Source organism: Penicillium arizonense (assembly GCF_001773325.1).
Source record: "Penicillium arizonense strain CBS 141311 chromosome Unknown PENARI_contig011, whole genome shotgun sequence".
NCBI lineage: Eukaryota > Fungi > Ascomycota > Eurotiomycetes > Eurotiales > Aspergillaceae > Penicillium > Penicillium arizonense.
This window is the reverse complement of record NW_019173288.1, coordinates 1-24,768: the sequence shown is the minus strand read 5'-3', so window position 1 is coordinate 24,768 and position 24,768 is coordinate 1. Positions and strand designations below refer to the sequence as shown.

The 24,768-nt window shown below is 48.5% G+C and overlaps 8 protein-coding genes across 8 annotated transcripts; 3 read left to right on the top strand and 5 right to left on the bottom strand.

Moving 5' to 3' along the window:
• Window positions 1-1,085: 1,085 nt before the first annotated feature.
• On the top strand, window positions 1,086-1,466 carry PENARI_c011G10957 (uncharacterized protein; the record flags this gene model as incomplete). Its single annotated transcript, XM_022632736.1, has 1 exon — window positions 1,086-1,466. One exon carries the CDS (start codon window positions 1,086-1,088, stop codon window positions 1,464-1,466), a length of 381 nt encoding a protein of 126 aa, XP_022487625.1.
• A 1,159-nt stretch (window positions 1,467-2,625) lies between these two features.
• On the top strand, window positions 2,626-4,250 carry lys9 (saccharopine dehydrogenase (NADP+, L-glutamate-forming); the record flags this gene model as incomplete). The annotated part of the gene is made up of 5 exons (XM_022632679.1): window positions 2,626-2,677; window positions 2,780-2,833; window positions 2,899-3,185; window positions 3,249-3,265; window positions 3,296-4,250. 5 exons carry the CDS (start codon window positions 2,626-2,628, stop codon window positions 4,248-4,250), a joined length of 1,365 nt encoding a protein of 454 aa, XP_022487644.1.
• Window positions 4,251-5,300: 1,050 nt separating this feature from the next.
• Window positions 5,301-10,506, bottom strand: PENARI_c011G09227 (uncharacterized protein; the record flags this gene model as incomplete). Its single annotated transcript, XM_022632698.1, has 7 exons — window positions 5,301-8,831; window positions 8,888-9,263; window positions 9,319-9,599; window positions 9,665-9,965; window positions 10,112-10,121; window positions 10,181-10,207; window positions 10,464-10,506. 7 exons carry the CDS (start codon window positions 10,504-10,506, stop codon window positions 5,301-5,303), a joined length of 4,569 nt encoding a protein of 1,522 aa, XP_022487469.1.
• Window positions 10,507-10,662: 156 nt separating this feature from the next.
• PENARI_c011G03425 (TauD/TfdA family dioxygenase) lies at window positions 10,663-12,068 on the bottom strand (the record flags this gene model as incomplete). The annotated part of the gene is made up of 4 exons (XM_022632551.1): window positions 10,663-10,840; window positions 10,892-11,197; window positions 11,258-11,744; window positions 11,813-12,068. The coding sequence occupies 4 exons, from the start codon at window positions 12,066-12,068 to the stop codon at window positions 10,663-10,665; spliced, it is 1,227 nt and encodes a 408-aa protein (XP_022487516.1).
• Window positions 12,069-14,098: 2,030 nt separating this feature from the next.
• On the bottom strand, window positions 14,099-14,842 carry PENARI_c011G08394 (uncharacterized protein; the record flags this gene model as incomplete). The annotated part of the gene is made up of 1 exon (XM_022632677.1): window positions 14,099-14,842. The coding sequence occupies one exon, from the start codon at window positions 14,840-14,842 to the stop codon at window positions 14,099-14,101; it is 744 nt and encodes a 247-aa protein (XP_022487515.1).
• Window positions 14,843-16,401: 1,559 nt separating this feature from the next.
• Window positions 16,402-18,661, top strand: PENARI_c011G06555 (uncharacterized protein; the record flags this gene model as incomplete). The annotated part of the gene is made up of 2 exons (XM_022632633.1): window positions 16,402-16,665; window positions 16,724-18,661. 2 exons carry the CDS (start codon window positions 16,402-16,404, stop codon window positions 18,659-18,661), a joined length of 2,202 nt encoding a protein of 733 aa, XP_022487650.1.
• A 274-nt stretch (window positions 18,662-18,935) lies between these two features.
• PENARI_c011G02802 (arylsulfotransferase family protein) lies at window positions 18,936-20,578 on the bottom strand (the record flags this gene model as incomplete). The annotated part of the gene is made up of 2 exons (XM_022632536.1): window positions 18,936-20,090; window positions 20,171-20,578. The coding sequence occupies 2 exons, from the start codon at window positions 20,576-20,578 to the stop codon at window positions 18,936-18,938; spliced, it is 1,563 nt and encodes a 520-aa protein (XP_022487398.1).
• A 1,017-nt stretch (window positions 20,579-21,595) lies between these two features.
• PENARI_c011G07085 (uncharacterized protein) lies at window positions 21,596-24,756 on the bottom strand (the record flags this gene model as incomplete). The annotated part of the gene is made up of 5 exons (XM_022632646.1): window positions 21,596-21,640; window positions 21,693-21,837; window positions 21,934-22,470; window positions 22,540-22,636; window positions 24,633-24,756. Coding segments are annotated over 5 exons (948 nt in total), but the record flags the coding sequence as incomplete, so codon positions are not given.
• Window positions 24,757-24,768: the final 12 nt, after the last annotated feature.

The window sequence follows — 24,768 nt, the reverse complement described above, 5'->3', positions numbered from 1 at the left end:
GAGAAGCCAGACTCGTAAATAGAGAGTTGTAATTACACAGCAAGTCTAGCAAGAAGAACCGTTTCCGCAACAACAGAGTCTCCGGACCCGTGGGGTACACCAATCACACACATCGACTTTGACGCCTTGCTTCAAGGACTCAAGTCAATACCAACCGGTGCCGAGGACGACAGTGCCGATGTCGAGACACCTCAGCTTCCAGCGTCGAGCTAGCTATCGCTAGAGGATTGAGCCGACTACGACTCTCCCCTGGTGGTTTGGGCTATGATGCGGGAGTTCTTGAACTGAAGACCACGTCTGGGATGGCGTGAACCGAGAGCAGAATCGCATCCCTGAATGTGGAATTGATCAGGAGTACTCCTGCGCAAATCGTCTGCAATAAGGACCTTGCAAAAAAGGGTTGGGATGGGCTCCTTCTGAGTCATTTCAAGCGAGTGCTGCCCTATGAGTTGATGTCCGTCCTGGCTTACGAGCCACTCTACATATTCAACATTGATGCGAACCTGCGTTTCCCCCCAAATTTTCAATCTCTGTCACACCAGATACACCCAGAATTCTCAGACCTTGCGACTTTTGTTAATGGGTTGAATATCGTCTCTCCTGTGAGGGCTAAGTGGTTCACGTTTACCATTCTGCGCGTTGCTACAAGCATGATATGGCCTCCGGTTCATTAGTGTGGACTCGTTACCCTTGGGACTTCACAAGACATGGATGCACTAGCGAAGCGAACGGCAAAAGAGGCCAGCACCACTTACAGCATATCGCATTCTTCTTTGTTGACAAGGAGGTTTTCCTTCTAACGGCGAGTGAAAAGCCGGTGGATAGCGAATCAACCAGGACCAAGAATTTTCCCACACAGATGCCGCAAGCGAGATTCACTCTGCCTTATTGGGGTTCGAATACCGAAGATTGTCAAGCTCTCGTACGGTATATGGGCACTCCAAGTGAGGGCGTTTCCTAGCGGCCTTTTCCAGCAAGAGACCGGCCATTTGCCCAGTTCGTGCACAGCGAAGAAGGTTATGCCTTGCTTGCCTTAGTTGGCTGAAATGTCTTCTTTGTTCCTCAGCACATCAATGGCTTAAGAGATGGAGAATTCGAAGGACCCGATGAAAACGAGGCTCCCTTATCGTCTGGACGACAAAGTATTCTTCCGCAACGCCAGCGGGGAAGACACCTTTTGCCTCTGCAAATCTATGTGTAGTGGAATTTTCCAGCTTGTTAATGACCAACAAGCTCTCCAGGGCCTCACCTTCTCCAAGGGAACAAAGCTGCCGAAGAAGTATATTCAGCACTGCCCAACAAGTGGGGACAACGCAGTCCTAAGGCACAAGCCATACGGTTCGCTACAACCAATCCTGCCACAACCGACACCATTCCATATGACCAACCTCGACTTTGTCGTTGGCCTGCCTACTACCGTCAAATGCCACAACGCAATGCTGAACTTGACCGATAAATTCATCTGATTGCGATTCTCCCAGGCCGTGTGGACTAGACAGGCGAACAGTGGGGAGAAAAAGCAATCATTTACCTGTGGACCGCTAACTAGGGCCTAACACTGGTTTTAATCTCCGATCAGGACCCAAAATTCGTCGAAATATTCTGGAAAGCCTTGAAAGTCGATCTGGTCCACTCTATCGCGCCGTTCCCGGTGTGTCACCGTCATAGATGGGAGCCTACACGTGCAGGAGGGTGGCACACTGCAGGCCACCACTTAGCTCCACAGACTCAGGATCCCACACAAGAACGACTACCGGTGCATGGTGCAGCCTTCTCCATCTTTTTCAATTTCACGCCGTGATGATTCAATTGTAGGAGCTATATCGGCTTCGCTTTGTCACCCCGCATGTTTGGCCACTCTCTAGAGAGATTAGAGTTGACATGCATGCGCAAGACAGATTACAGAGTTGGACTGGAAGGTTTTCTATAGCTCCTCTGATATGACAATATAGCATTCGATCACCCATTCCCATACCGTTCAAGATATTCACGGCACTTCGGACGACGTTGACCCTATTACTATCAACGATGATTCTGCAAGTTAGGAATGTGGTTACCAATTGGCTTTCCCAGCAATTATCTCAGTGCGCCCAGCGGTCTTTTCTGAGCCCCGGCTTTGCCAAATCTATTTCGCCTACATTGCTAGTTTGCCAAGTCAGATACTGTCTTTTCCAATGATGATCACTACACCAAGTTGTCTAATCCTTGCATACTTACGACTTGTCAAGGAAGGTTGCCTTGTTTCGTTGCAACCAAGTCGTTTTAATCTGTGCTCACCTATGACTTGTCGATGAGGATTATCTTTGTATTTTGCATCTCTCATTTTATTCATTGATAGCCGGTCGCTGTGGACAGCTCCGTCCTTTAGGAGAAGTGCCTGTGACGGGTCTCGTTGACAATAAAGAGATTTCAAGTAATAGTCATATGAGTGCGATCTTCCGAGCTCACAGATTGAGTAGTTCTATGAAGTTCAAATGTATAGATGCAGACCCACCAGCGCACGGCCCCTCACCCGATATCGGGGCACGTGACAGATGAGTCACCCGCACATCGGGGAAGAGAAGGAGGGGTGTGGCTCATAATGTGAATTCTCCAATCACCTCGATTATAATCAATTGAGTCAAAATGGTCAAGCAAATCGCCGGTTCCAAGGCCCTTCTTCTGGGTTCGGGCTTCGGTACGCCTCTCATTCCTACTTCTAGGTCCAATGCGCAATGGCCGCAGTGCCCCGCATCGGCCATCTATCGAGTAGAGGTCGCTAACCGTTGAATTTGCATAGTCACTAAGCCTACTGTTGAGGTTCTCAGCAAGGCTGATGTCGAGGTTACTGTTGGTAAGTAATGCAAAGAACAGCTGTGGCACCAATGGAACAACAATCACTGACCACGCCGTAAATAGCTTGCCGTACCCTCGAGAGCGCTAAGGAGCTCGCCTCTGGCTTCAAGAACGCCAAGGCCATTGCTCTCGATGTCAGCGATGATGCTGCCCTTGACAAGGCCCTCGAGCAGGCCGATGTCGCCATCTCCCTGATCCCCTACACCTTCCACGCCCTGGTCATCAAGTCCGCCATCCGCACCAAGACCAATGTCGTCACCACATCCTACGTCTCCCCTGCCATGATGGAGCTCGATGAGGAGTGCAAGAAGGCCGGAATCACTGTCATGAACGAGATTGGTCTTGACCCTGTAAGCATATACCCATACCCCGATATATTTGAAATATTACTAACAAATTCCAGGGCCTGTAAGAACGCAATCATACGAATGTGATTTTGATAGATGCTAACATCTCCCAGTGATCACTTGTACGCTGTGAAGGCTATCCACGAGGTCCATGCCGCTGGCGGTAAGGTCACCGGCTTTGTCTCCTTCTGTGGTGGTCTCCCCGCCCCCGAGTGCTCCAACAACCCTCTGGGTTACAAGTTCTCCTGGTCCAGCCGTGGTGTACTCCTCGCTCTCCGCAACGCCGCCAAGATCTACCAGGGTGGTAAGGTTGTAAGCATTGACGGCCCCGACCTGATGGCCGCCGCCAAGCCCTTCTTCATCTACCCCGGCTTCGCCTTCGTCGGATACCCCAACCGTGACTCCACTCCCTTCCGTGAGCGCTACGAGATCCCCGAGGCCCAGACCGTCATTCGCGGTACCCTCCGTTACCAGGGCTTCCCCGAAATGATCAAGGTCCTCGTCGACACCGGCTTCCTCAGCGACGCCCCCAACAGCGTGTTCGAGACTGCCACCTCCTGGAAGGAGGCTACCAAGCAGGTCCTCGGCGCCACCTCTTCCTCCGAGCACGACCTCCAGGCTGCCGTCTCCTCCAAGACCAGCTTCCCCAACAACGACGAGCGTGACCGCCTCCTCTCCGGTCTCCGCTGGATCGGTCTCTTCTCCGACGAGCAGATCATTCCCCGCGGCAACGCCCTCGACACTCTCTGCGCTACCCTCGAGAAGAAAATGCAGTACGGTCCTGGCGAGCGTGATCTCGTCATGCTCCAGCACAAGTTCGAGATTGAGAACAAGGACGGCTCCAAGGAGACCCGTACCTCTACACTCTGCGAGTACGGTAACCCCGCTGGTTACTCCGCCATGGCCAAGCTTGTCGGTGTTCCCTGCGGTGTCGCTGTTAAGCAGGTTCTTGATGGTACCATCAGCCAGACTGGTGTCCTTGCTCCTATGAGCATGGAGATCTGTGCTCCTCTTATCAAGACCCTGAAGGAGGACTACGGTATTGAGCTCATTGAGCGCACTCTGTAAGAGTTAGTCAGATTATGGAGATACCTGCTAGTAAAAATGTTTAGGAATGACATAGACGATGAATGACAATGCAATTTGCTTGCCCTTCTAAACCAATTGATCTCCGTAGGATTAAAGCACGCTGCAGCTACTAGCCGAGAGACTAGCATGTCGCATTTGGGCAGCACATATCCACTGAGTAAGAAGAGACATGCACTGAGCATATGTTTGAGAATCTTGTGAAATATATGACAGCTGCCCGCGGTTTGTTTATTGAGTGTCTAGCTCCAATTTACGTCCAAAAAAATTGGTACGCTTTCTGATTGCGAGGGCAAGTGCAGTATGCACCAAATTCCTTGCTGTGTCAACACTTTAACACCACTATTCTCTTCTGGAAGAACAAGAGCGAACTCAGTGCAGTCAAGTATACTAGCGTCATGTTTTGACTCGAGAGTCGCTTCGGATGATTTGAGATATAAGCAGTCCAAATACCTACCTAATGCAGATATAATATACTAACATTAGAGCTTAGTATAGACTTGGAAATGCCGTGCGATTGTTCCATTGAATCACTAGGGCAGAACCATATATATTTTCGCACTCGACCAATTCCCCTGCGAAGCTCCTGGGTTGATTCTAGCTTCGTAATGGAATCAGCGCTTACTTTGTATGATGACCCATTTGCATAATTCTTAATGCGTGCGCTCTGGGATCGCTCGGTGGGTACTTATTGCCTGCTTAGACAATCATCCACAGCACCACGTAGAGGTATCTGCCTAACGCTAGGACATAACATACAAAAGTTACAATAGTCAAACTACCAAACTAAGAAAAAGTCCGCGAGTCTTAACGCATCGTAATCTAAGACATGTCCTGTGACTTACCAGAAGTTACGTAGTTCTACCCTAATATTTACCCATCTACTAGGTATGCATGCAGCACAATGTATCAAATCTAGGTAATAAATCCAGTCTATTAGGTCTGAAGGGGGTCACATGCCAAAATGAGGTAAGTACCAGGATCATTTGTGATGCATTTCACAACCAAAATCCGAATCTTCTAGCTTTAGGCTCACCGTGCTCCAATGGTTTTCAGGATAAGTTCTTTCTCATCACTGTGCTCAATCATATCCCGCAGCATGCCTCCCTCCTTGTTGATCAGTACTCTCGGTGAGTCGTACTCGACCACTCTCCCGTCACCCATGACGAGGATCTTGTCAAAGTCGGCCACGGTACTCAGTCGGTGTGCAATAACCAACAGCGTACTATCCTTGAACTCTTCGCGAATGCTCCCCTGTATGAAACGGTCGGTCTTCTTGTCTACAGCCGACGTTGCCTCATCGAGGGCAATGATTTTAGGTCGTGACACAATGGCGCGTGCTAAGCAGAGAAGTTGCCTTTGGCCCTGGGACATATTGAGCCCCCCTTGGCTGACCTTGGAACACAAATCGAGGGCGTGGTGCGAGCCATCACCGTCTGTGCTGTTGTTGTCGTCCTGGATCCCAGTTCGACCAAGGTGGACCCGATTTAATGCATCGGACAGGGTCTCGTCCGAATATTCGTCAAAAGGATCGAGGTTGGAGCGTACGGTCCCAGAAAAGAGAATGGGATCTTGTGGGATGATAGCAACGCGCTTTCTGAGTTCGCGAAGCTTAATCTTGGAGACGTCGATCCCGTCAATGTCGATTGAACCCTCGCTCGCCTCCAAGAATCGGAAGAGCGCCAGGGTTAAGGTACTCTTGCCTGCACCGGTGCGCCCGACAACGCCGACCCGCTCATTCCTTTGTACTTCAAAGCTCAACCCCTTGAGAACGGGCCCCAGCTCTGGTGCATATGTAACCACCAGATTGGACACCTTTAGGTGTCCGTTGGTCGGCCATGCAGCTGGAGGATCCATTCCAGATTCAGTCTCTGGGGTTAAGTCGCAATATTCCGAGATTCGTTCCAGCGCATTCATGGCGATTTCTAAGCTTGCAAAGTCACGGACAACCCAGATAATTGTCTGGCTGAACTGGAGCACAAAGCTGAGACAGAAACCCGCTAAGGGAGCATCGATACTCGGTATCGATACGACCATCGCAGCCGTCACAGTGGTAAACACCGTCCCGGATATATTCAGGCGCAGATTCAACCACCGAGAAAATAGCATCGTATACCAATACGCTCGTGCCCAATCGTTTATATGCCCATGTAGCTTTTTGACGTAGGCGTTGGACATTTGAAAAGCCCGTACCGTACCGATGCCCGTCAAGGCAGACCCGAACTGCTCCAATATGGGGCTTTTCGAGATACTCTCCAGTCGCTTCACCTCACGGGCTCCGATCAGATACCGGTTGCCGAATCGCAACGACGTAGCGAGCAAAACAACCACGAGGAACGCGATATAAGGCGAGACAGCTAACCCGGCAAGGATCGTGCCAATCATCACAAATACATTGTATATGACATACCCGTAGGAATCCGCGAGACGAGAGTCCAACACATTGAAATCGGCTGTGAGCCTGTTCAGAATACTACCAATTGGAACTGTGTCCAACCACCGCAATGGCATGCGGAGCATGACGTAGGATAACCGTTCAAATAGGACTCGCGATGCTTGCACGGATCCACGGTAGAGGAAGTAATATCGGACTGTGCCCAACACACATGTAATTCCGGACAGCGCAATGTAAATTCCGAGGTAGTACCATAATTCGTCGGCCATCGCGGAGCGTAAAGTGCTCAGCCTTGTCTGCTGGTTCGTCTCAGTTGACAGTAAAGAGGGCAGGAGGGTTTGCCTTTCGTAGCGACGCGTCCATAGGCTGAGCCACCAAGTGCGCCCAAAATTCGACCCAACAAAGGCAGTAAAGAATAAAAGCACGAGCCCCAAGGACAGAATACCGGAAGCTTTGATGTACTTGCCATATACTTGCCACTTCACTTTGCCAGTTTGACGCTTTTCGTCCGCCATGAAACGTGCAGAAGGGAGAGGTGGACCGGCATTGACTTTGCCAGTATCATTGAAAGACGCCAACTGTTGCTGCAGGGGGCTCTCCCGTGGTTGAATGGCAATGCTATCATCAGCCGTTTTATTCCTCGCATAGTCTGAGAGAATTCCTTTCTTGCAAAGGTCATTTTTGGAACCCGCGAGCTCGACCGTCCCATCGGCGAGGAAAACACAATATTCTGCTTGAGGCAGACAAAGTGAAATGTGATGGGTTACCAGGATTCGCGTTCTTCCTCTTCCAAGCTCACCCGTCAAAGCATGGTCATATATGAATTTTCCGACGTGCGCATCAAGGGCACTGAATATGTCATCCAGGATCAAGATACCAGCCCGTGAATACAAAGCCCTTGCGAATGCCAGCCGCCATTTCTGGCCTCCGCTCAGATTCACCCCATTAGCCCCAATGTCTGTCTGATCACCAGACTCGAACAAGTCCATATCCTTTACTAGGGCACAGGCATGCATCACTTGAGTGTATCGTTCTGCCAGATACGGGAGGCCAAAAAGTATGTTTTCCCGGATTGTTGCGTTTTGAATCCAAGGTATTTGGGACACGTAAGCTCGAGCAGAGGGAATAATCCAGGACATCGGGGTGGCAAATTCGTCGAACCGTTTTTGGTGGTTTGGAGGGTGCGGTGCTGTAACGGTACCGGTGATAATATCAGCTTCGCCTAAAATCGAAGCGAGCAGAAGACTTTTACCCGCACCGACCTTGCCGGAGATGATACTCAATTGCCCGTTAGGAAACTGAAGGTTAATGTTTCGAAGTGTGAAAGCATTAGCAATAGGTCCCAATGCAGGCCATTTCACGGTTGCTTCCTTGAAGGCGATTGTATCGCCATGCATTACATGATTGTCCAGTTCGTTAGAGTTGAGGTAGTCTTCGATTCGCTTTGCGCTAATCTTTGCGTTCACAATTTTGCTCGTCAGCTCAGGCAAGAGACCCAGAGTGGATTCGACGTTGCTAAACACAGATATCGTGACAAACGCCACCGATGCCGTTAAGTTCCCATGGAGAAGCACGTACGCGCCCAAGGTGGCGGCAGAAAGCATGACAGGACCGAATACCCAGACGAAGACGAGCCCTGTCATGAATCTGAAGGTCTTCCTCAGAGCGCGGAGTTCTTGGTCTCGAGTTTCTTTGATCTTTTGGTACCACTCTGGCTCAAGCGCGGAAAACTTGATCTGTCGAATGCCTAGCAACGCCTCTGTTACAATGGCAAGTTTCTGGTCTCGAATCTTCATCAGCTGACTTTGGCTTATTGAGTACTTCCTCGTGCATAGCATGTTGAAAGGCGCGGTCAAGAAGAACCCAGTTAACCCGACTGCCAAGCAGTCAGCCCCCACAAGTCTCGAAAGGAATGCGAAGGAAAGAGCGAGCTTCAGGATAGATGAAACGGCTAAGTGGTTCGTGGCAGCGAAGTCGGCGACTCGCTGGGAGTCAACTGCGAGAAGATTGATGGGTGTATGCTTCGACCCTTTCCCTTGATTGTCTTGCTCGGGCTGTTCATCGCCTTTGATGTCCTTGAGCCGCATGCCTTTCCAAACGACCAGAGCGGAGAGTTGTTCATATACACCCAGGCCAATTTTTCCAAGGGAAAGCCAATTCATTGTGTTCTAGAAGCAAATTAGCTCATGCCATTAATGCATCCAATCTGGTGATTATTTCTCACCTCGATCCAAGAGTTACCTATAACTGATACTCCTAGCCCAATTACCCAGGCCCCTAGGGGTACATGGCTAGGATAAGTGTCTTGCCTTGCCTCCAGTCTCTGTAGTATCCGAAGGAGACAGAATTGGGGCAGGAGCTGGGAGAAGCACATGATGAGAACCAGGAGCCATTGGACAAGACACTTTTTATAGTGTGTTTTGAACAGGGTGCGCCATAGCCGAGCCGGTTCTCGTTCATGCTGTAAGTCGTCGTGCACAAACCCTGTCCGCATCTTTGCTTCTAACACAGGCAAATCTTTGATTCCTATGTGGCGTGCTTGTTTCACTAAGTCCATGACCTCTCCAGCCCATGCAAATGAATACTGTCCAAGAATGGAACTAACATTTTGATCAGTATTGGATGCCCCGTTGACACAGTCGTTATCGTACTCACCCCGTATGCTCTCTATCCACGCGCTGTCCCTCAACATATACATCTGGCCGGCGGGGAAGGCACATGCCACTGATTGCCTGGAAGAGAGCTGCGACGATTTGCACCGAACGCAGAGCTGTATAGGCTGGCACCCCCGCCCTGGAGAGTTCTCGAGATCCAATCAGCAGAAAAATCTCGACCACGATAATCACTGCAGTGAGCGACGTGTAAAGCCCCAACGTGGCTTTGCGACCAGAATTCTTATCATTGAAGATGATGAGTGCTTGGAAATTTCCAAGAAGCTGAGAAACTTATTATTTTTCTGGCCCGAAGTGAACAAGAGATAATAATCAGAATTATAGCTTACCGCAGTAGCAAAAAGAAACCAAAAGCATGGAATGATAGATCCGATAAATCCCGGGTCGACAGTTACGCATAGGGCTGCTGCCAGGGCGGCTACAGATCCTACCAATGACCAGAGCAGGATGCCATATCGTGGCACAGAGTCCGAGAAACTCGCTTGAGACTCTTCCGTCGCTGTGCCGTCTTCATCTTCGTAAAGAGGAAACTGTCGATTTGGTCTAGCTCCGCGGGATAGACACCCTTTGAGCGCCAGGACTGACGGGATTGTGGCCAATGCAACCAGCACCAGACAGGCCGTAGCACCGCTGATACCAGATATCAGCTCCAAAAGGTTCATTTCCGAGTGAACCAAATCCGGACAGTCACAATCATTCAGATATTTCAGAACAAATATGAATGGAAGCTCAAAGGTCGCTCTCAAATAAGCGAAGCTTGCCAATCAGTAACTCACCTTGCAAATTCTGGGGCTTGAATCAGTATGACAGCATTGCAGAAAAGTATGTAGGGATGAGCTACGTACCTTGCAGCTGTAGGTAGATATTCACCGCTATATGGTTAGCTAAGGCTGTACTGGTTCAAGCTTAAATATAGTAATTTACGGATGTTACACGTTACCCGCCCGATCTCGTAAAGTGGGCGATCGGCATGGTGGCTTGGCGTCACCACTAGTGCAGTTCATCAGGGTAACATACATGTATGTACCAGCTACGAAAAAGCTACTATAAGCCTCAGCAGTATTTGTCAGGTAGTGGCAAGTCTTAGCCTATGTCATGATATATACTGTCTTGGCAAGCCCGAAATACCGATGGAAGTACGGAGGACTCCGTGGGTACTGATGTTGTCCATTATAATTCGATACGTAGGGCGCATTAATTGCCCCTTGCAGTGAACAGTCACATTTTCTGATAGACAAGGAAGATTGGTTACTCATCACGCCGGTCATGTGAGTATAAGCATAGAGAAAATCCAAATGAAACGCTTCTTGCTAGTATGCCTTCCCAGCTAGGCTTGATCTCTCGTAGCAGTGCCATTAGAAGCACTACGGATGACAGGGTGTAGAGGGAAGACCTCCTTCTCAGCAGTAACTCCTTGATAGAGACCTTGCCATCGCTCCTGGAGAGGTTCGGGGGTAATCCAAGCGTACTCGGGATCTCTCAGCCATAGCCTCAACAAGTGTCGTCTACACCCAATGAATTAGCCATGTTACAAACTCTTGCCGAGCCAAACTTACCGTTTTAACACATTGTCTTTGAATCCACGTCTGGCATGAAAAATAGAAAGGTTGTTGATGTATTGGATGTCTCCTTTCTTAATATCCAGTTCCAGACTATGCTTGTCTGCTAAAAAGTGAAGAGCATCGAGAGCCTCCGCCTGAGCCTCTGTAATTGGCGGAATGCTGACCGACCTAGGTAAAGCACCAAAGCCAGTGAAGGTGCGGCGGGAATACTGAATGACCACTCGTTCCGGCGCCTCTTCCGTCGCTGGTTGATGGTAGAGTAGAGGGCGTTGGAAGTAAGGCCGTTCAGCGTGTTTGAATCTATAACGGCACATTATTAGCACGAAGCTAATCTTTACTACGTCGTAAGAGGTCGATTACCCGTCGATGATCCAATCTTCCGCCAATGTCCGAATTAGATCCGGGCGCGACTTCGCGATCTCATTGTATACTTTCCAGGCGCTAGCAATTTGGCTCTCGCCACCCTCCGCAGCTTCGCTCAAGGCTAACAGAGATACGATATCGCCCGTGTCGGTGTGGAAAACCTGTTTATCGGTCGTGTAGGCCGGGGCACCTATGGTTTTCTGGTTCCCGGTTGCGTTGAGATTGATGATGTGAGAGAGCACCACATCTGCCGGGACACCTTCGTGCTTGGTGTCCTGACGCCCACGGATAGCGCCAATGTGGGAAGAGACACCTGCATAGACAATGACATTCTCCTCGCGGGTCCACTTCTCCACTGGAAGCCGACGGAGCACGCAGAAACCACGCCCAAAATGTAAGTCGTGCGAGAGCGAGCGCAGTCTCGAATGCAAAGTTGGCAGTGGGAAGGTCTCGGGCTGAATATGTCCCAGAGATTTCTGGAGACCTGAGGTACGGTCAATGATATGCCGACAAGCTTCGTTGCACATACATGTGGGCATGGGCTGCACAAACCTTTAAAGTGAGCCAGTGCTTGGTCGATTTCTTCCAGCTCCACCGCAGTGAGGTTATAAACCCAGGGCTCATTTCCACTGCCAACTTGTGGGAAATCACTCGCATCCCAGACCAGATCCGACTTCAGTTGCTGCGGAAAACCGTCAGGGAGGGCCTGAGACGTGTCTTCGCTTGCCAGGCGGCGCTTCGTCCGATTTTGGTATTTCTCAAAATCAGGTTCATAGGAGATATCAGGTTGAATAGCGGAAGGGGCCATATTATCAATGACAAAAGCGCGCCGGTGTGAGAAAAAGAGCTTAGATGTGGATTTGAACAATGATGGAGATCTGAAGCACACAGGAAAAGATACTACCTAATCTCTTTAGATAGGCGAACAAGTCTACTCTTGGTTGGGTATCCATACGTTACCCATAACCCGCCAAAGTCCCATCGGACAGAAGTGATGCGATCTCTTACTCATGCAAACTCACGTTACATTGCGTATACTAGTGGTCTGTGAACTTCTTGGCGGGTCCCCGCGTTTTGGCAAGATCTGACATTGTGTACACGCAGTCGTTCCCTTGCATGTATTCTCAGGTACAAGTATGGCACTAGGCGTAATTTGCGAGCGAACCTGCAGCTGCTGTGCATTAGTTCATCTCTCGTTCAGGAAGACATTTCCGGCTAGAATACGGCAGTGGTCAATACAGACAAGGCACACGCGATCAGATCACTAGACCGATTTACTAGTGCATCCTTTTTCTATTTTCGCCGGCCCCTTTTTCACAACCTTTCATTTTCTCATGCGGATCCACTCAATGGCCTCAATCCGTCGCGTAAACATGCCTATGGCGGCTGACTATGTAGATCTATCTGTTCGTCAGTGAGTACCAGCATTTTTGTATTCAGCTACGCCAATCCAGAAAAGGATGCAGCATACCCCCAGTCTGATGAGGACGGTGCGGAAATTGATGCAGAGTAGATATGCATGATCCTTGAAATGCCTCAACCATGAAAGTCGACGCATTAACGTATCCATACCGTCACAGCCAGGCCCGAAAGGAGGAATTTTCGTTAGATCCAGATGCACTTGATAGATAACAAATCATGTATGCAAGACCCGCTAATTCTTGCCGTCTGTTACATCAGATATGGTAGTTTTGGTGACGATTGATCTATGTGCTTTTCTATGACCTACTGAACTCTCGAACTTGCGTGTGTGCACCTTTAGCAAGGACCTACACAGCAGCTTCGTGTTCCATTATATCCAGGGTATCTTGGTAGCCAGCCACAGTCACAATGGTCAGTAACCTCTGCAGAAAACACACCCCAATTTTATGTTGGACGGCGATCATAAGCTAACAGAAAAGAGAAGACCATCAGTCGTGACGACGTCTTGGATGAAGTCTTCCAATTAGCTCCCTCAAATGCTTTCGAAAAAATTATCTCCATCCTCAATGCCTACCCTGACCTCCCTCTAAATACGAAAAACAAAGACGGTCAAACCGCCCTGGCTCTAGCAGCCGAACAAGGCCATCTCGAAACAATGCAACTGTTGATGTCGCGACAGGATGTGGATGTGAACACGCGGGAGGAATCAATTGGCAGAACACCTCTGATATGGGCTAGTGCCAATGGTCATGACGAGGCAGTGGGTGCTCTGTTACAGCACCCACATATCCGAGTTGATATTGCGGATGAGTATGGCCAAACAGCGCTCTCCTGGGCGGCCTTCAATGGGTGGGATCAAGTGGTGCAGCGTCTGCTGAAAGATGGGCGGCTTCAGGCCGATGGAGCCGATATCACCAGTCGCACGCCGCTTTGGTGGGCGGCGTCACGGGGTCATGAAACAGTGGTGGCCATCTTACTGAGGAGAGCGGATGTTAACCTACATGCAAAAGATGTTCATCGAAGAACACCGCTTTGGTGGGCGGCCACCAATGGGCATTTAGCAGCCATGGAGCTCTTGCTGGAGGCTGGGGCTGATAGGATGCTGAAGGATGCACACGGGCGAGCACCTCTATGGGGTGCGCAGATGGCTCAAAAAAAGGAGTCTGTTCATTGCCTGGAGAGGCTGTGTACTGTCTAGATATGTGTCCGAGCCTATAAAGATCATACATATTAACTGGGTAGTTCAGATGATTTGAAATTGATGATTCTTGAACTAATACACCTAATACATAAATCTCCCTCCCCTGCGGTGGGAGCAACAAATGAATTCACATGAAAGCTCTGACATCCTAAACTCGCTATATTCGTCACGCCGATGTGCTAGGACACAATGTCCAAAAAGCAATTGGGTCTCAATTACCGAACCGGCGAGAACATAAAAACCGCCCTTCTCATCAAAGCATCTGTTTTCTCGTCCATCTCCTGCCACAAATCTGGGGCCGATTCCTTAACCCAAACAATACCAGGGACCGAATCGGTGAATAGTACCGGCTCTATGTATACTGATTTCCCAACTGCAGCAGTCACATCTATCATTCGGCCTTCAAGATCAAATCGGGGTGTCATCGATGCGCGGGAGTAGCCTACACCAGCCGCGGGCATATCATCATGGACATAACCACACCCGTAGACCGAGACGTTTGCCTCGACGAGTCTGTTGATGACAGTGACATGGTATGAAACACTGAACGGAAAAACCGCAGGTACACCGAGTGACGCCATTGTAGTAAGACGGCAGCTTTTGCTTAGAAAATCTTCACTTGTGCATCTGGCCCAGAGGACGGTGGATGGCCTGCGAGATGCGGCCTCCATTTGGGAGTCAAAGCTTTCCGAAAAATTGTAGGGTGTCACATGAAAACCACTTCCCCATTTGTTCAGTCGTGAGGTATCAATATTTGGATCAATGGCAATATATGAGAATGGACCCAAGGCCATTTCTCTCCATTCGGAAAATCGTCCGGCTCCGAAGATAACAATCACTTTGTTACTTTCCAAGGCTTTCATTTGTGCTTGGTCGTAGACACGCTCGCGCATACCGAAGGAAATTGATTTGCGTATGGCATCACGGATGATGTCGTTGGAAGTGTCGTTGTTGTCCATCACTGGTATTGTGGCAGGCTGTTTTTGATATCAATGCTAGCTATTGCGCTGACGAGAAAGTAAAATAGGCAGATTCTCCTACCGCTCCCGTCGCAATGATGTTGACAATAGCTGTTGCTCGTATATCATGTACGGTTTTGTGATTTTGGGCGAATTTATAGCTGTAATTGTGTAATCTAGGTACTTGGTTAGGATATGGGTTAGGGTACAAGTTGGCCCCACTTTATGCGGAATCTTGAATCTGGCTCGCCCCTAATCTGATACGGCATTCATGGAGCCAGGAACGGGGTTTAAATCCATGGTAAGGTAATATAAGGTAAAAGAATTGGCACTAATTCCAGGTCTAGGTGATACATCCAAAGTGTTAGCACCACTTCACCGCCTTTCTATTGAGCGAGCGAACCTGCTATAGCGCGTTTACTTTACTAGAGGTAGGTCTCACTATATGCGGCCGCCGTAGGCCTACTTACAGGGTGGATCAAAGTCCTTACGAAAAGCAAAAGAAAGGTAGTTGAAGGGGCTGTGAAGGATCGAGGAAGGATGCACTAGATTCAGGAACATGCTCGCGTGACTGAGTTGATCACTGCCATAATAAGCTTCGAGATAGCTAAATGGCGTCAAGCCGACATAATCTTCAGGTCACATTACATGTACTAGTATTCTTGTATTTTACATATAATAGGATACATGTTGCTAAGTGGAGAATCTTCCACACGGATATCTCGTATTCAGATTTCGATCCGTCACTTCCTCACATTGGTAAAGCGCTCTCTCTTACTTAGGCTGGAAATTGTCTGTGCTGTCCCTAGATCCCCCAGTTACCGGTCTTGTTACAAGCTGGCCGTAAGCAGAAGCCTGAAAGTTTGGACAAAATGGGGACTAGTTCGTGCACAGCAGTGCCACCTCCATCCCCATACGGGCCGTCCCATTGCAACCTCTAAAAGTGGGACTAGATTGGACTGATGTTTGGTGGCTGGAATCCGGTTTTGCTTTTGAATGTACTCAGGGATCTACCTAGTGCTTCAGCTGTCGGTGCAGTTTGGTGGAGCTGAACCCCAATAGTGAATACAGTAGTGTCCAAGCACTTACTGCATTTCATGGCGGTACTTCTCAACGTATAATCAGTTGCTGGCCATATGTAAGGGTACGGAAGCAGTCATATACGTGAATCAAGACGGTTACATCACACACCTGAGTACAATCCCAAATATTCTCTTGTATTCCTTGCATGACAAGTCGTGGAGCATGTAATACATACCGATACCAATCCTCACTTTGAAAACATCGAGTGTCTAATGCATTAGTGCTCACGGTTTTACTTCTGCTAAGTTCAGCAGTCAAGTACACTGCAGCGTCCTCCAATATTGATTTAGACTTGAGTGTGCTCAACGACCGATTCGACCTGCCCGCTTTGATTCTTTTTTATTCTCTTCCGTGTTGACTACCGGCCAGATCTGCAGATCCTAAGCTGGCTTATATTACTTCCAACTTGCCAGGAGCGAAAATACGCCTAGCAATAATCCACCGAGATGGTGTCATCAGTACACGTGCAAGCGACAATGATTCCGCAACAGACCCTACGACTCGAGTACTTGAATAGTACAATCGACCTGGAACAATTAGGGTTCTGCTGTATCTTCCTAGGCGGCAGTGCGGCCCATAGGGTCACTGTTGAGCAGGTGGTGCAGAGTGGGAGCGATTGGGATGGACTGGGCATTGTCAACTCTAGGGAAGACTTGCTTAACCTCATGACCCGCCACAAAAGCCAGCTCCTGCAGCTACTTAAGGTGGATTATATCGACGGATCCCCGGAGACATGGAATGTAAGTGATTGTCACAAGACGAATTGCCCTTTACGAGAACCTGACTATTCCACCGAAGCATGCCGTGAGAAATCTGGATTGGGACGTAATATCAATATCTGGCTGGACACGGGATGGCTCAAACCGCGCGATGAAAATTTGGTCCCGGAATCACCTCGAGACAATCATGCAGGACAAGTCAACCAGAGCAATTGGAGTACTTGCCCATAAATTCCCTCGGAACATCCAGTCAAACCATCCTATCCACGGATCTGGCCTCCTTATCAGCCAAGCGATCAGATTGACCGATGATGTGTCATTGCGATTCGAAGATGACTTTATCACAATTCCCCATGTGGTTGGCAAAAAGCTTCAATACTCAACTTCGCCTGCTTTGATGTGCGACTTGCTCCTTGCGTCTCGCGAGGTGTATGAGTCAATCCCGGGGTTGGGTAGCACTTTGAAAGCCAGGACTTTGTCAAAGTGGCTGGTCAAAAGCGATGAAACAAGCGTCGAGAGCCTCCTACCCCAACTATACCGCTGGGAATCCTTCCCTGGTCACTTCAGGGAGTACTTGATCAGTACGTACTCCGCCATGAAGCTTCGCCATGAGTTTCATCGTTCCAACGAAAAACATGACAAGATCTGTATATCTTCAAAAGCACCCTTCAACAGCAGCAAGGGGGGTTATCGAGCGATCCTGTTCGAGCCACTACGCAAGGAGCAGTACAAGCCCGTGCAGCATCCTCAGGCACTCAGCCAGAGGTTTGCGGTGAATCTTATTTTGAAGGGGCAATACGCGATAGAACACTGGCCTATTCGCCCATCTGAAGCCCTCGCCTTCCGAAACACACTGAACAGGGCAACCTTGCTTATCAATGGGGAGAAACAAAAACATCATGTTTTGGAAACTCAGATGGACTGCTTTGTTTTGGAACTGGCTGCTTTACCCTTTCTTTACGCCTATTTTCCTGCTGAGAGGCTCCAGAAGCTTGTAGCTATTGACCCAGACCAGCACAAGGCATTCTATAGCTACCAGGGAGGCAGCCGGCTATTGGATATCCGCATTCAATTTACGCGGATGGACACATTTTCCGATGCACAGTTGAAGCTCAAGGAACCGTACCGGCTCGAGCGGTGGTTGTTGAGCATTCAAACGTGTGTGGCGCAGGATATCATGAGCACCTATCAGGCTTCCTGGTTGTCGCAGAATTTTACGTGCAAGAATGCACCCACTCGCCGCCTAGTGCAACCTCATCCTCTATATAAGACTTTGGTACAACCATCTTGGGTCGAGACAGGGACTCCTTTGGCGGCCTTGGCAGCTGAAAATCAAATATCCGTGAATGAGTTGCTTTGCCTTCCCATTAGCGTCAATGGCGTTTGCTACGGCTCTCTCCAAGATCAGTTGGACCGAGCGAAACACCTTTTGGACCCCACGGCGCCTCATTTCGAGAATGCACCGACGGTTTTCGGCCTTGGAGGACACAGCGGCAATGTCCTGGTTGACGACCGGGTTGGCAAGGGAACAATGCCAGGGCTAAAATACATCAACTACAGCCAGGCCGGCTTCTATTCACCATTAGTGGACATGGCTAGCTTTCTGTATGTCGATTGCTTTTTGCCAGTCCTCTTTGCAGATCTCTGCACGACTAGTCTCTGCAAAGACTATTCTACTTGCAACGGCATGCAGCTGCAGTGGAACATTGACAAGAAGGGTATAGCCATCGACTGTGAACTAGAAATGTCCCTACTTGACCGTAGCCTTGCAGCAGCAAAATTGGAGTATATTGTCCGGCCAGTTTTCAATATCTTGGATATTCAGAAGGAAGATACGATGAATTCGAGAGTCAGGGAACAGGTACTGGGTCATGGAATGCTGGTTTCTGCCCTGATGACCAGAAACCTTTCTCTGCGTCCCGGTGTATTCTTACTGAACCTTGCGACGGGCATGCGCTTGGCAAAAGATCCAAGGGAAGTCTTTTCTAAAGAGTTCGCTTGGGAGAATTGGAGGTAATGCCCGGTTGAATAGTCTGGTTTATTTGAGTTTCATAACAAGAATCAAAGATTTTTATCAAAAGGAACCAATTCAGAAGATTCATATATGGTACTTGTTTTGAAACTATTCGGGTTATGTTTAAGCAGTTGTTATGGAGGTTATGTCTTGTTTCGATTATCCACGTCTATCCATACCACCACTGTAGTTTGATGATAGAAAGCGTATATTCTGATCTCCTCCATATCTTGTGTATAGCCCTCGCGCCTGACAAAAGATGCAGGACGCTTACCAGTTATGACTGAGCGACAAGGGTTGGTGGATATCTGTCAATGATGCTTGAATACCCTATCTTCTTCCCCAGTTGATTTAGACCAACGACTCGAAGATATTGGTATTTGTTCTCTTTCGGCAGCAAGATATCGGTCTCAAACCCAGCCTTCTGGGTTTTTTTGAGCGCAAAAAAATCAGCATCATCATAAGTCCCAGCGTAATTGGATCCTTGGAGCTCCCATGCCGTCACCTCTGTAGCCCCGTTCCAACTAACATAGACAATGTCATTCGCTATCGAAAGAGACGGTCCCTCTCTCGGACTGCCAAGCCATTGGCGTTTGAAAACACGGTAAGATACAACATCGCCTTGGCTGAATCGCGACTGAGGCCCGAAATGCACATCACATAGCAGATCTCCGTCTGCAGAAAATTCGGACCATGCAGCCGCGCTGCCATATCCAAGGAGAACATTGCCACTAGGAAGTACCTGCGTCGATCCTCTGTTGACGCTATTAACACGATGATGAGGGTTGGAATACTGTTGTTTGAGTTGTGCAGTCCATTTCTCAACGTCAATTTTAACGATTTTGCCCGAGGTCGGGTGAGTTTGTGCTCGGCCGCCGCTTCCGTTGTCAAATAAGCTGATTGTCGCTGTCTTTCTGTCTTCCCAGTCCTCTAGGAACCTGGCGTGATGTTGACCATTGAAATCCGTCGCGTGTCCCGATAAATCCGAAAACGTGTTCTGTTTGCCACCAAGTTTCCAAAGAACACTCCCTGTCTGCCCGTCGATATAGGCAATTGTGCTCATATGGCGAGATGAGATGAGATAATTGCCTCGGGAGTCTTTCTGTACGCTGTTCTGATGGAAGAAATCCCAAGCCTCCTCTTGACTAGTCCCATTGTGCTCCGTAAAATTCTGATATGACTCGGCCAAATCCCAGTGTGCCGATGCTCGCCATTGAAACAACACCTTTCCAGTTTCGATGTCCAGCTCCTGAAAGCCATTGTCGAGGATCCATCCATCGCGCGGACCGCCAACGGCGGACAAGTCGAACGGAACCTCCATCTCAATGGCGACAATGCCGGTTTGATCGCGTGTGATATCAAATTCATGGTCATCTGACTTCCAGCCGCCGGCAGGGTGAATGGTGTAGACCTCATCGTATGAGGAATTTAACTGACATGAATTATGAGTATGGAGACAAAGAATGGGAGACACAAGAGACAGCTTCAGATTGATAGACCTCGGATTCTTACCATGTACCAAGCGGCGTTGCTCTGTCCACCGTGCTTGTCCGCCCAGAATGTCAGGTAAGGTACGCCTCTGAAATACTTGACGTCTACTGCCCACGATTTGCCGTAGAGGGGTTCATTCCACACCAGTTGATATCGTTGATCGATAATCGTGGGACCGGAATGGAAGACCTCATCACCCCCGGGCCCTAGCAGGAGCAATCCGTCATTCTCGCATTCGGCATCATGCTGCTGAATGTTCAATACGGGCCCGATGATAGGTGAGGAGCGAAACGATTGGTGTGGCCATCTCCCAAATTCTCCTGCATCATACTTGGCTGACCCGAAATAGGGACCAATGTCCGCGACTGCACCGGAGATATAAACACAGAAGGGCAGCAGCCAAGAAAGCGAAGATTCTGGCAGCTTCATATTGAACGGTGTGGAAATTATGAAAATTACTGAAAGAAATTTTGCTCTCCAGGGTCCAGACTAGGACAGAAATGCAAGAACGCTTAAACTCCATCTTGCGGCACCTCAAAGCGAAGGTATTTAATACGATTGCATGAAAAGACTTGTATCTAATATATCATACGTGGTAACTAATCACACGACACATTGCATATATACATAACTCAAAGCCATTACCGGACCCGCTTACAAAAAGAATAGTAATAAAAGAAAGACAGAGAGGTCAGATGTTTCCGTGAAGGTAGTAGCTAACAAATCGCTAAGTATGCTTTTGGTATGCAGCCACTATCACGTGCCCCGCCCTGAATAAAGGGGAATAACTGTGGAGCTGAACTCCGCCTCGGGGTGGAGCACCTGTACTTATCGGTATTGTCCTGTCACCAATTCGCACTGCTCATCGTATCTATATGATGGACCGTGACCCTTTTCACAAGAACACAACTACTATACACTTGGCACAAGAGAATCTGAAGAACTACTGTGGAGGCGGGGACTAGCGTCTTCTTGGCAAATTACTTGTTTTGTTTTGAACTAGTACAGATCTCAATTCGCGCCCGAGCAGCGTGTTACGCTCTTTTTTAAAAAAGAAAAAAAGAAAGAAAAAAAAATTTATTGCTATCGATGGGGATTTAAGCAAACCGGTATTTGGGGTAATAATATGTGCCGTTCCCAATAGTACTTGTACATTTGTTTTCTTTCAGCTTTGTTGGTCTTGAGTCAAGTTCCCTGACTTCTGCACAAACTACTAAACTTTGGACTACGTTACTTTACATGATACCGATGACGCATAGCCCATCCAAGAGAAACATGCTATCCTAACAGTATCTCACAAGGCTCTACACTTTTGCAACAACATTGGCAGTGCAAATATATAGCAATATGGCCGAACCGGACCAGTGCTCCAAGCTAGCGGAGTTAGGCTACATGAAGGAACATCAAACTTCAAGAGATGTCGTATTGCTCAAGCTCCTTTTAATTTCATGAACCCAACTTTGCCAGATCTCCAGTGAAAGCGACAATGAACTGTCAAAAGCGTTAGCAGGTGTGAAATATTATTCAACAGCGTCTATCATACCTTCAGTACCCCATCTACAATATATTGCTCGATTTCAATGGGCAGGCCGTCCAGATGTTTCTTCACGTCTTCCGGGTCTGTCGTGGGAGGCAACATGATTGCCAGGTTCGGGGTGATGGGTTTGGCTGCAGCGATGATACTAGCACTAAACAAATATGTTATCAGCCAAACGATGCTAAGTCTATCCCGAACAACCCGTTCGCCGCATGCCATGGACCGTGACTTGATGGAGAAGACATACATTGGAACTGGCATCGCATCCAAGTCAAACGCCGGCGCAGTCTCAAATCCTTCGTCTCCTTCTCGCTTCTTGTATTTCGTACCTCCCCAAGGCGGACTCATGAAAATTGCGTCAATGTGCTTGACACTCCAGTCCCCTCTCAGTTTCGATCGGGAAGGATGTTTCAGCTCCTCAGAACTTCGCAAGATATCTCCCTCCACAAACCGAATTGAACCGGCCGGTACCTGATAGATCGAGGCGTTATGATTGGCGATCCGCAACATATCTTTGGAAATATCGACGGTGGTGACGTGCGAGACGCCGGATTGGTGACGAGCGAAGGAAAGGACGTTTCCGCCTGGGCCGCAGAAGGCGTCCATAAGGTGGTACTTCTTAGTTGAGGCGGCGCCTTCCTGATCGTGTAATCGGAGTTGTTCGATGATGCGATTGGTGATCTTGTCTGCGAGATGTTCGGGGGTCACGCTATACCAACCTTCGTCATTCAACCAGATTCCATCGTCAAATTTTGTAAAGAGTTGGTTCCGTTTCTCGAAAAACCTAGTAAAAGCTTTTCAGTTTACTTCCTGTATCGGGTACGAGGCCAGCTGCAGCAGAAGGGAAACTCACGATTGTAGATTTGCTGGAGGTGGGTTCGTAGTCGTGTATTGTTTGACCCCCGTTGGAGGCGACTCATCCCCAAGAGCCGTGGTGTTTAAATACTCAACTAGCATTGCGTTAGTAGTGAATGGCTAGATTCCAGGTCAAGATAGACAGTTATTTCTTTAGGGCTGTGGTCTTACCACTTTATATGTATGAGCTTGCGGTGTGACACCGCGGCTTGCGTGCCCGGCCGCTCCTCTGTACTCAGCCAGCTGTTTCCGGGTGGGCAATTTGTTGTATTGTGCATGTACGAAGTAAGGAGGTAGGCCCCGCTCTGTGTCCGATCGTATTTACAGGAACTGAAAACTGGGGCTTTAATGCGGCCAAGACACGCTACTGTCGGGAACATGTAACATACTATAGCTACAATTTTATGCACTACCCCCAGGTGAGAATTATCACCCGTTCTCACCCCGTTCTCACACTTCTCACCCCGGTCTACAGACTTCTCACCTACACTCACCCTAGAGTGCCGCTTAGGTACGAAGGGCACATTAAGAACTGGCCGTGCAGAATAATGGGCTTAAGTACGGCTGAGCGGACGGGAAGCCCTGTTCTCCACACCCTGTGGTCGTATGTACTTGACCTAGCATTGAAAGGGATTCTATAGGAATTGAGCGCTAAAGGTTTAGTTGGTGGGTCTTATGAGTGAGATCGCGTTATATGGAGTAGACAGGGTGATTTTATCCTGAGTCGCGCGAATACAGAAAACTCGGCCGTGTTGAGAGCTCGTGAGTATAATATGCTCCATTTCCACTAGAAGTCGGAATCCATCGGTGTTCTTATATGCATCGCTTTGAACCAAAGTCATCTCTGAGAGTAGCTCAATGAGACTGTAACTCTGATAATTCATAATAGCAACTGAAATAGGATTTACATATATACCCACACGCGCGCCGATAGAGGCAGGGTCTCTAATTGGGGTTATGATACTGGGATCAGTTCCAGTTTCCAGCAGAATTCTCTGGGGCAGACTGAAGTGTACCGACCAAGGTTGTGTAACTTCCCTGTGGAACAGACTCAAGGGAGCCGACTAGTGGGGGTAAAGTTTGACAGAGAGGTACATTATTGACATCAACTCCCTCTTTGTCAAGAGGGAATGTATTCCTGTATTCCACCCTCACCACCTCTCTCTGTCGCACATATCAGCATCCTGCGGAGGTGTCGTTTTATGATGAAGCTCTCAACGGGGTTCTCTATACCAACGAGCTTTCGTATCGCCCGAAATAACCAATGCTCAACTTCTTAGTAGTCTGAATTGCCGCATGACCCATCCGATGCAGTCGGTCAAATCAAGGTATAACAGATCAGCCTTGTGGGGATGAAAACTCTGGATGAGCGCAAAATGGTCCCCGCTAGCCAAGAGCGAGAGCCGACTCACTCCAGTGGGATTTTATAATCAATGTCGACTCCAACCTCAATCAATTTGGCCACAATGTGATGGCTGCAGAGGATATTGGGTGTTTCTTGGCGTTGGCTTGTTTTTGCGGTGCCATTTTTGTTGTAACTACTGGTACGTCGAGTCCCATTCAACATTCGTATCGAGAAGATGCGATAGAGATGGGGATGGTATTGGAGAAGCGCATTCACGTTGTCGGGCTGCAGTACCTGCAAAGGAACTCAAGAAAGTCCCCAACACTTACGTTTGGGACAAAGAAAGTAACACGAATGTATCTAGATAGAAGGACTGTGGTCTACGGGTTTGGAACGGTTGGCGAACGACTTGGACATGACCTTTTATTGCGAGGTCTATAACAAATATAGACACACTCAGTATACCAAGGAACTAATGATAATGACTTTCAGCCTATTGGTTATGAGAATGAAGCGCTGAGGACAGATTACTTGATCGTATCAACACTAACTAGGTACATTCAGAAGCCCAAATGGCATAAACTCGACAAATTATCTTCATTATCCAATGACCCGGCTCTTTTCCTATGGACTGTCGATTATGTTGAATGCTTCGACCAGAGTTTTGACAATGTTGAATTGCCATCATCAGAAGATTATTCAGGGCTTGTCGTTGCAAACACATTTGTTCCAGTCCCAATCCTTACACTTAGGATCCTTCTGGCAAGGCTTGTCGTTGCAAATGCACTTATTCCAGTCCCAGTCCTTACAATTCCAATCCTTTCGATCACAATGCTTGTCGTTGCAGAGACACTTGTTCCAGTCCCAGTGCTTACACTTAGG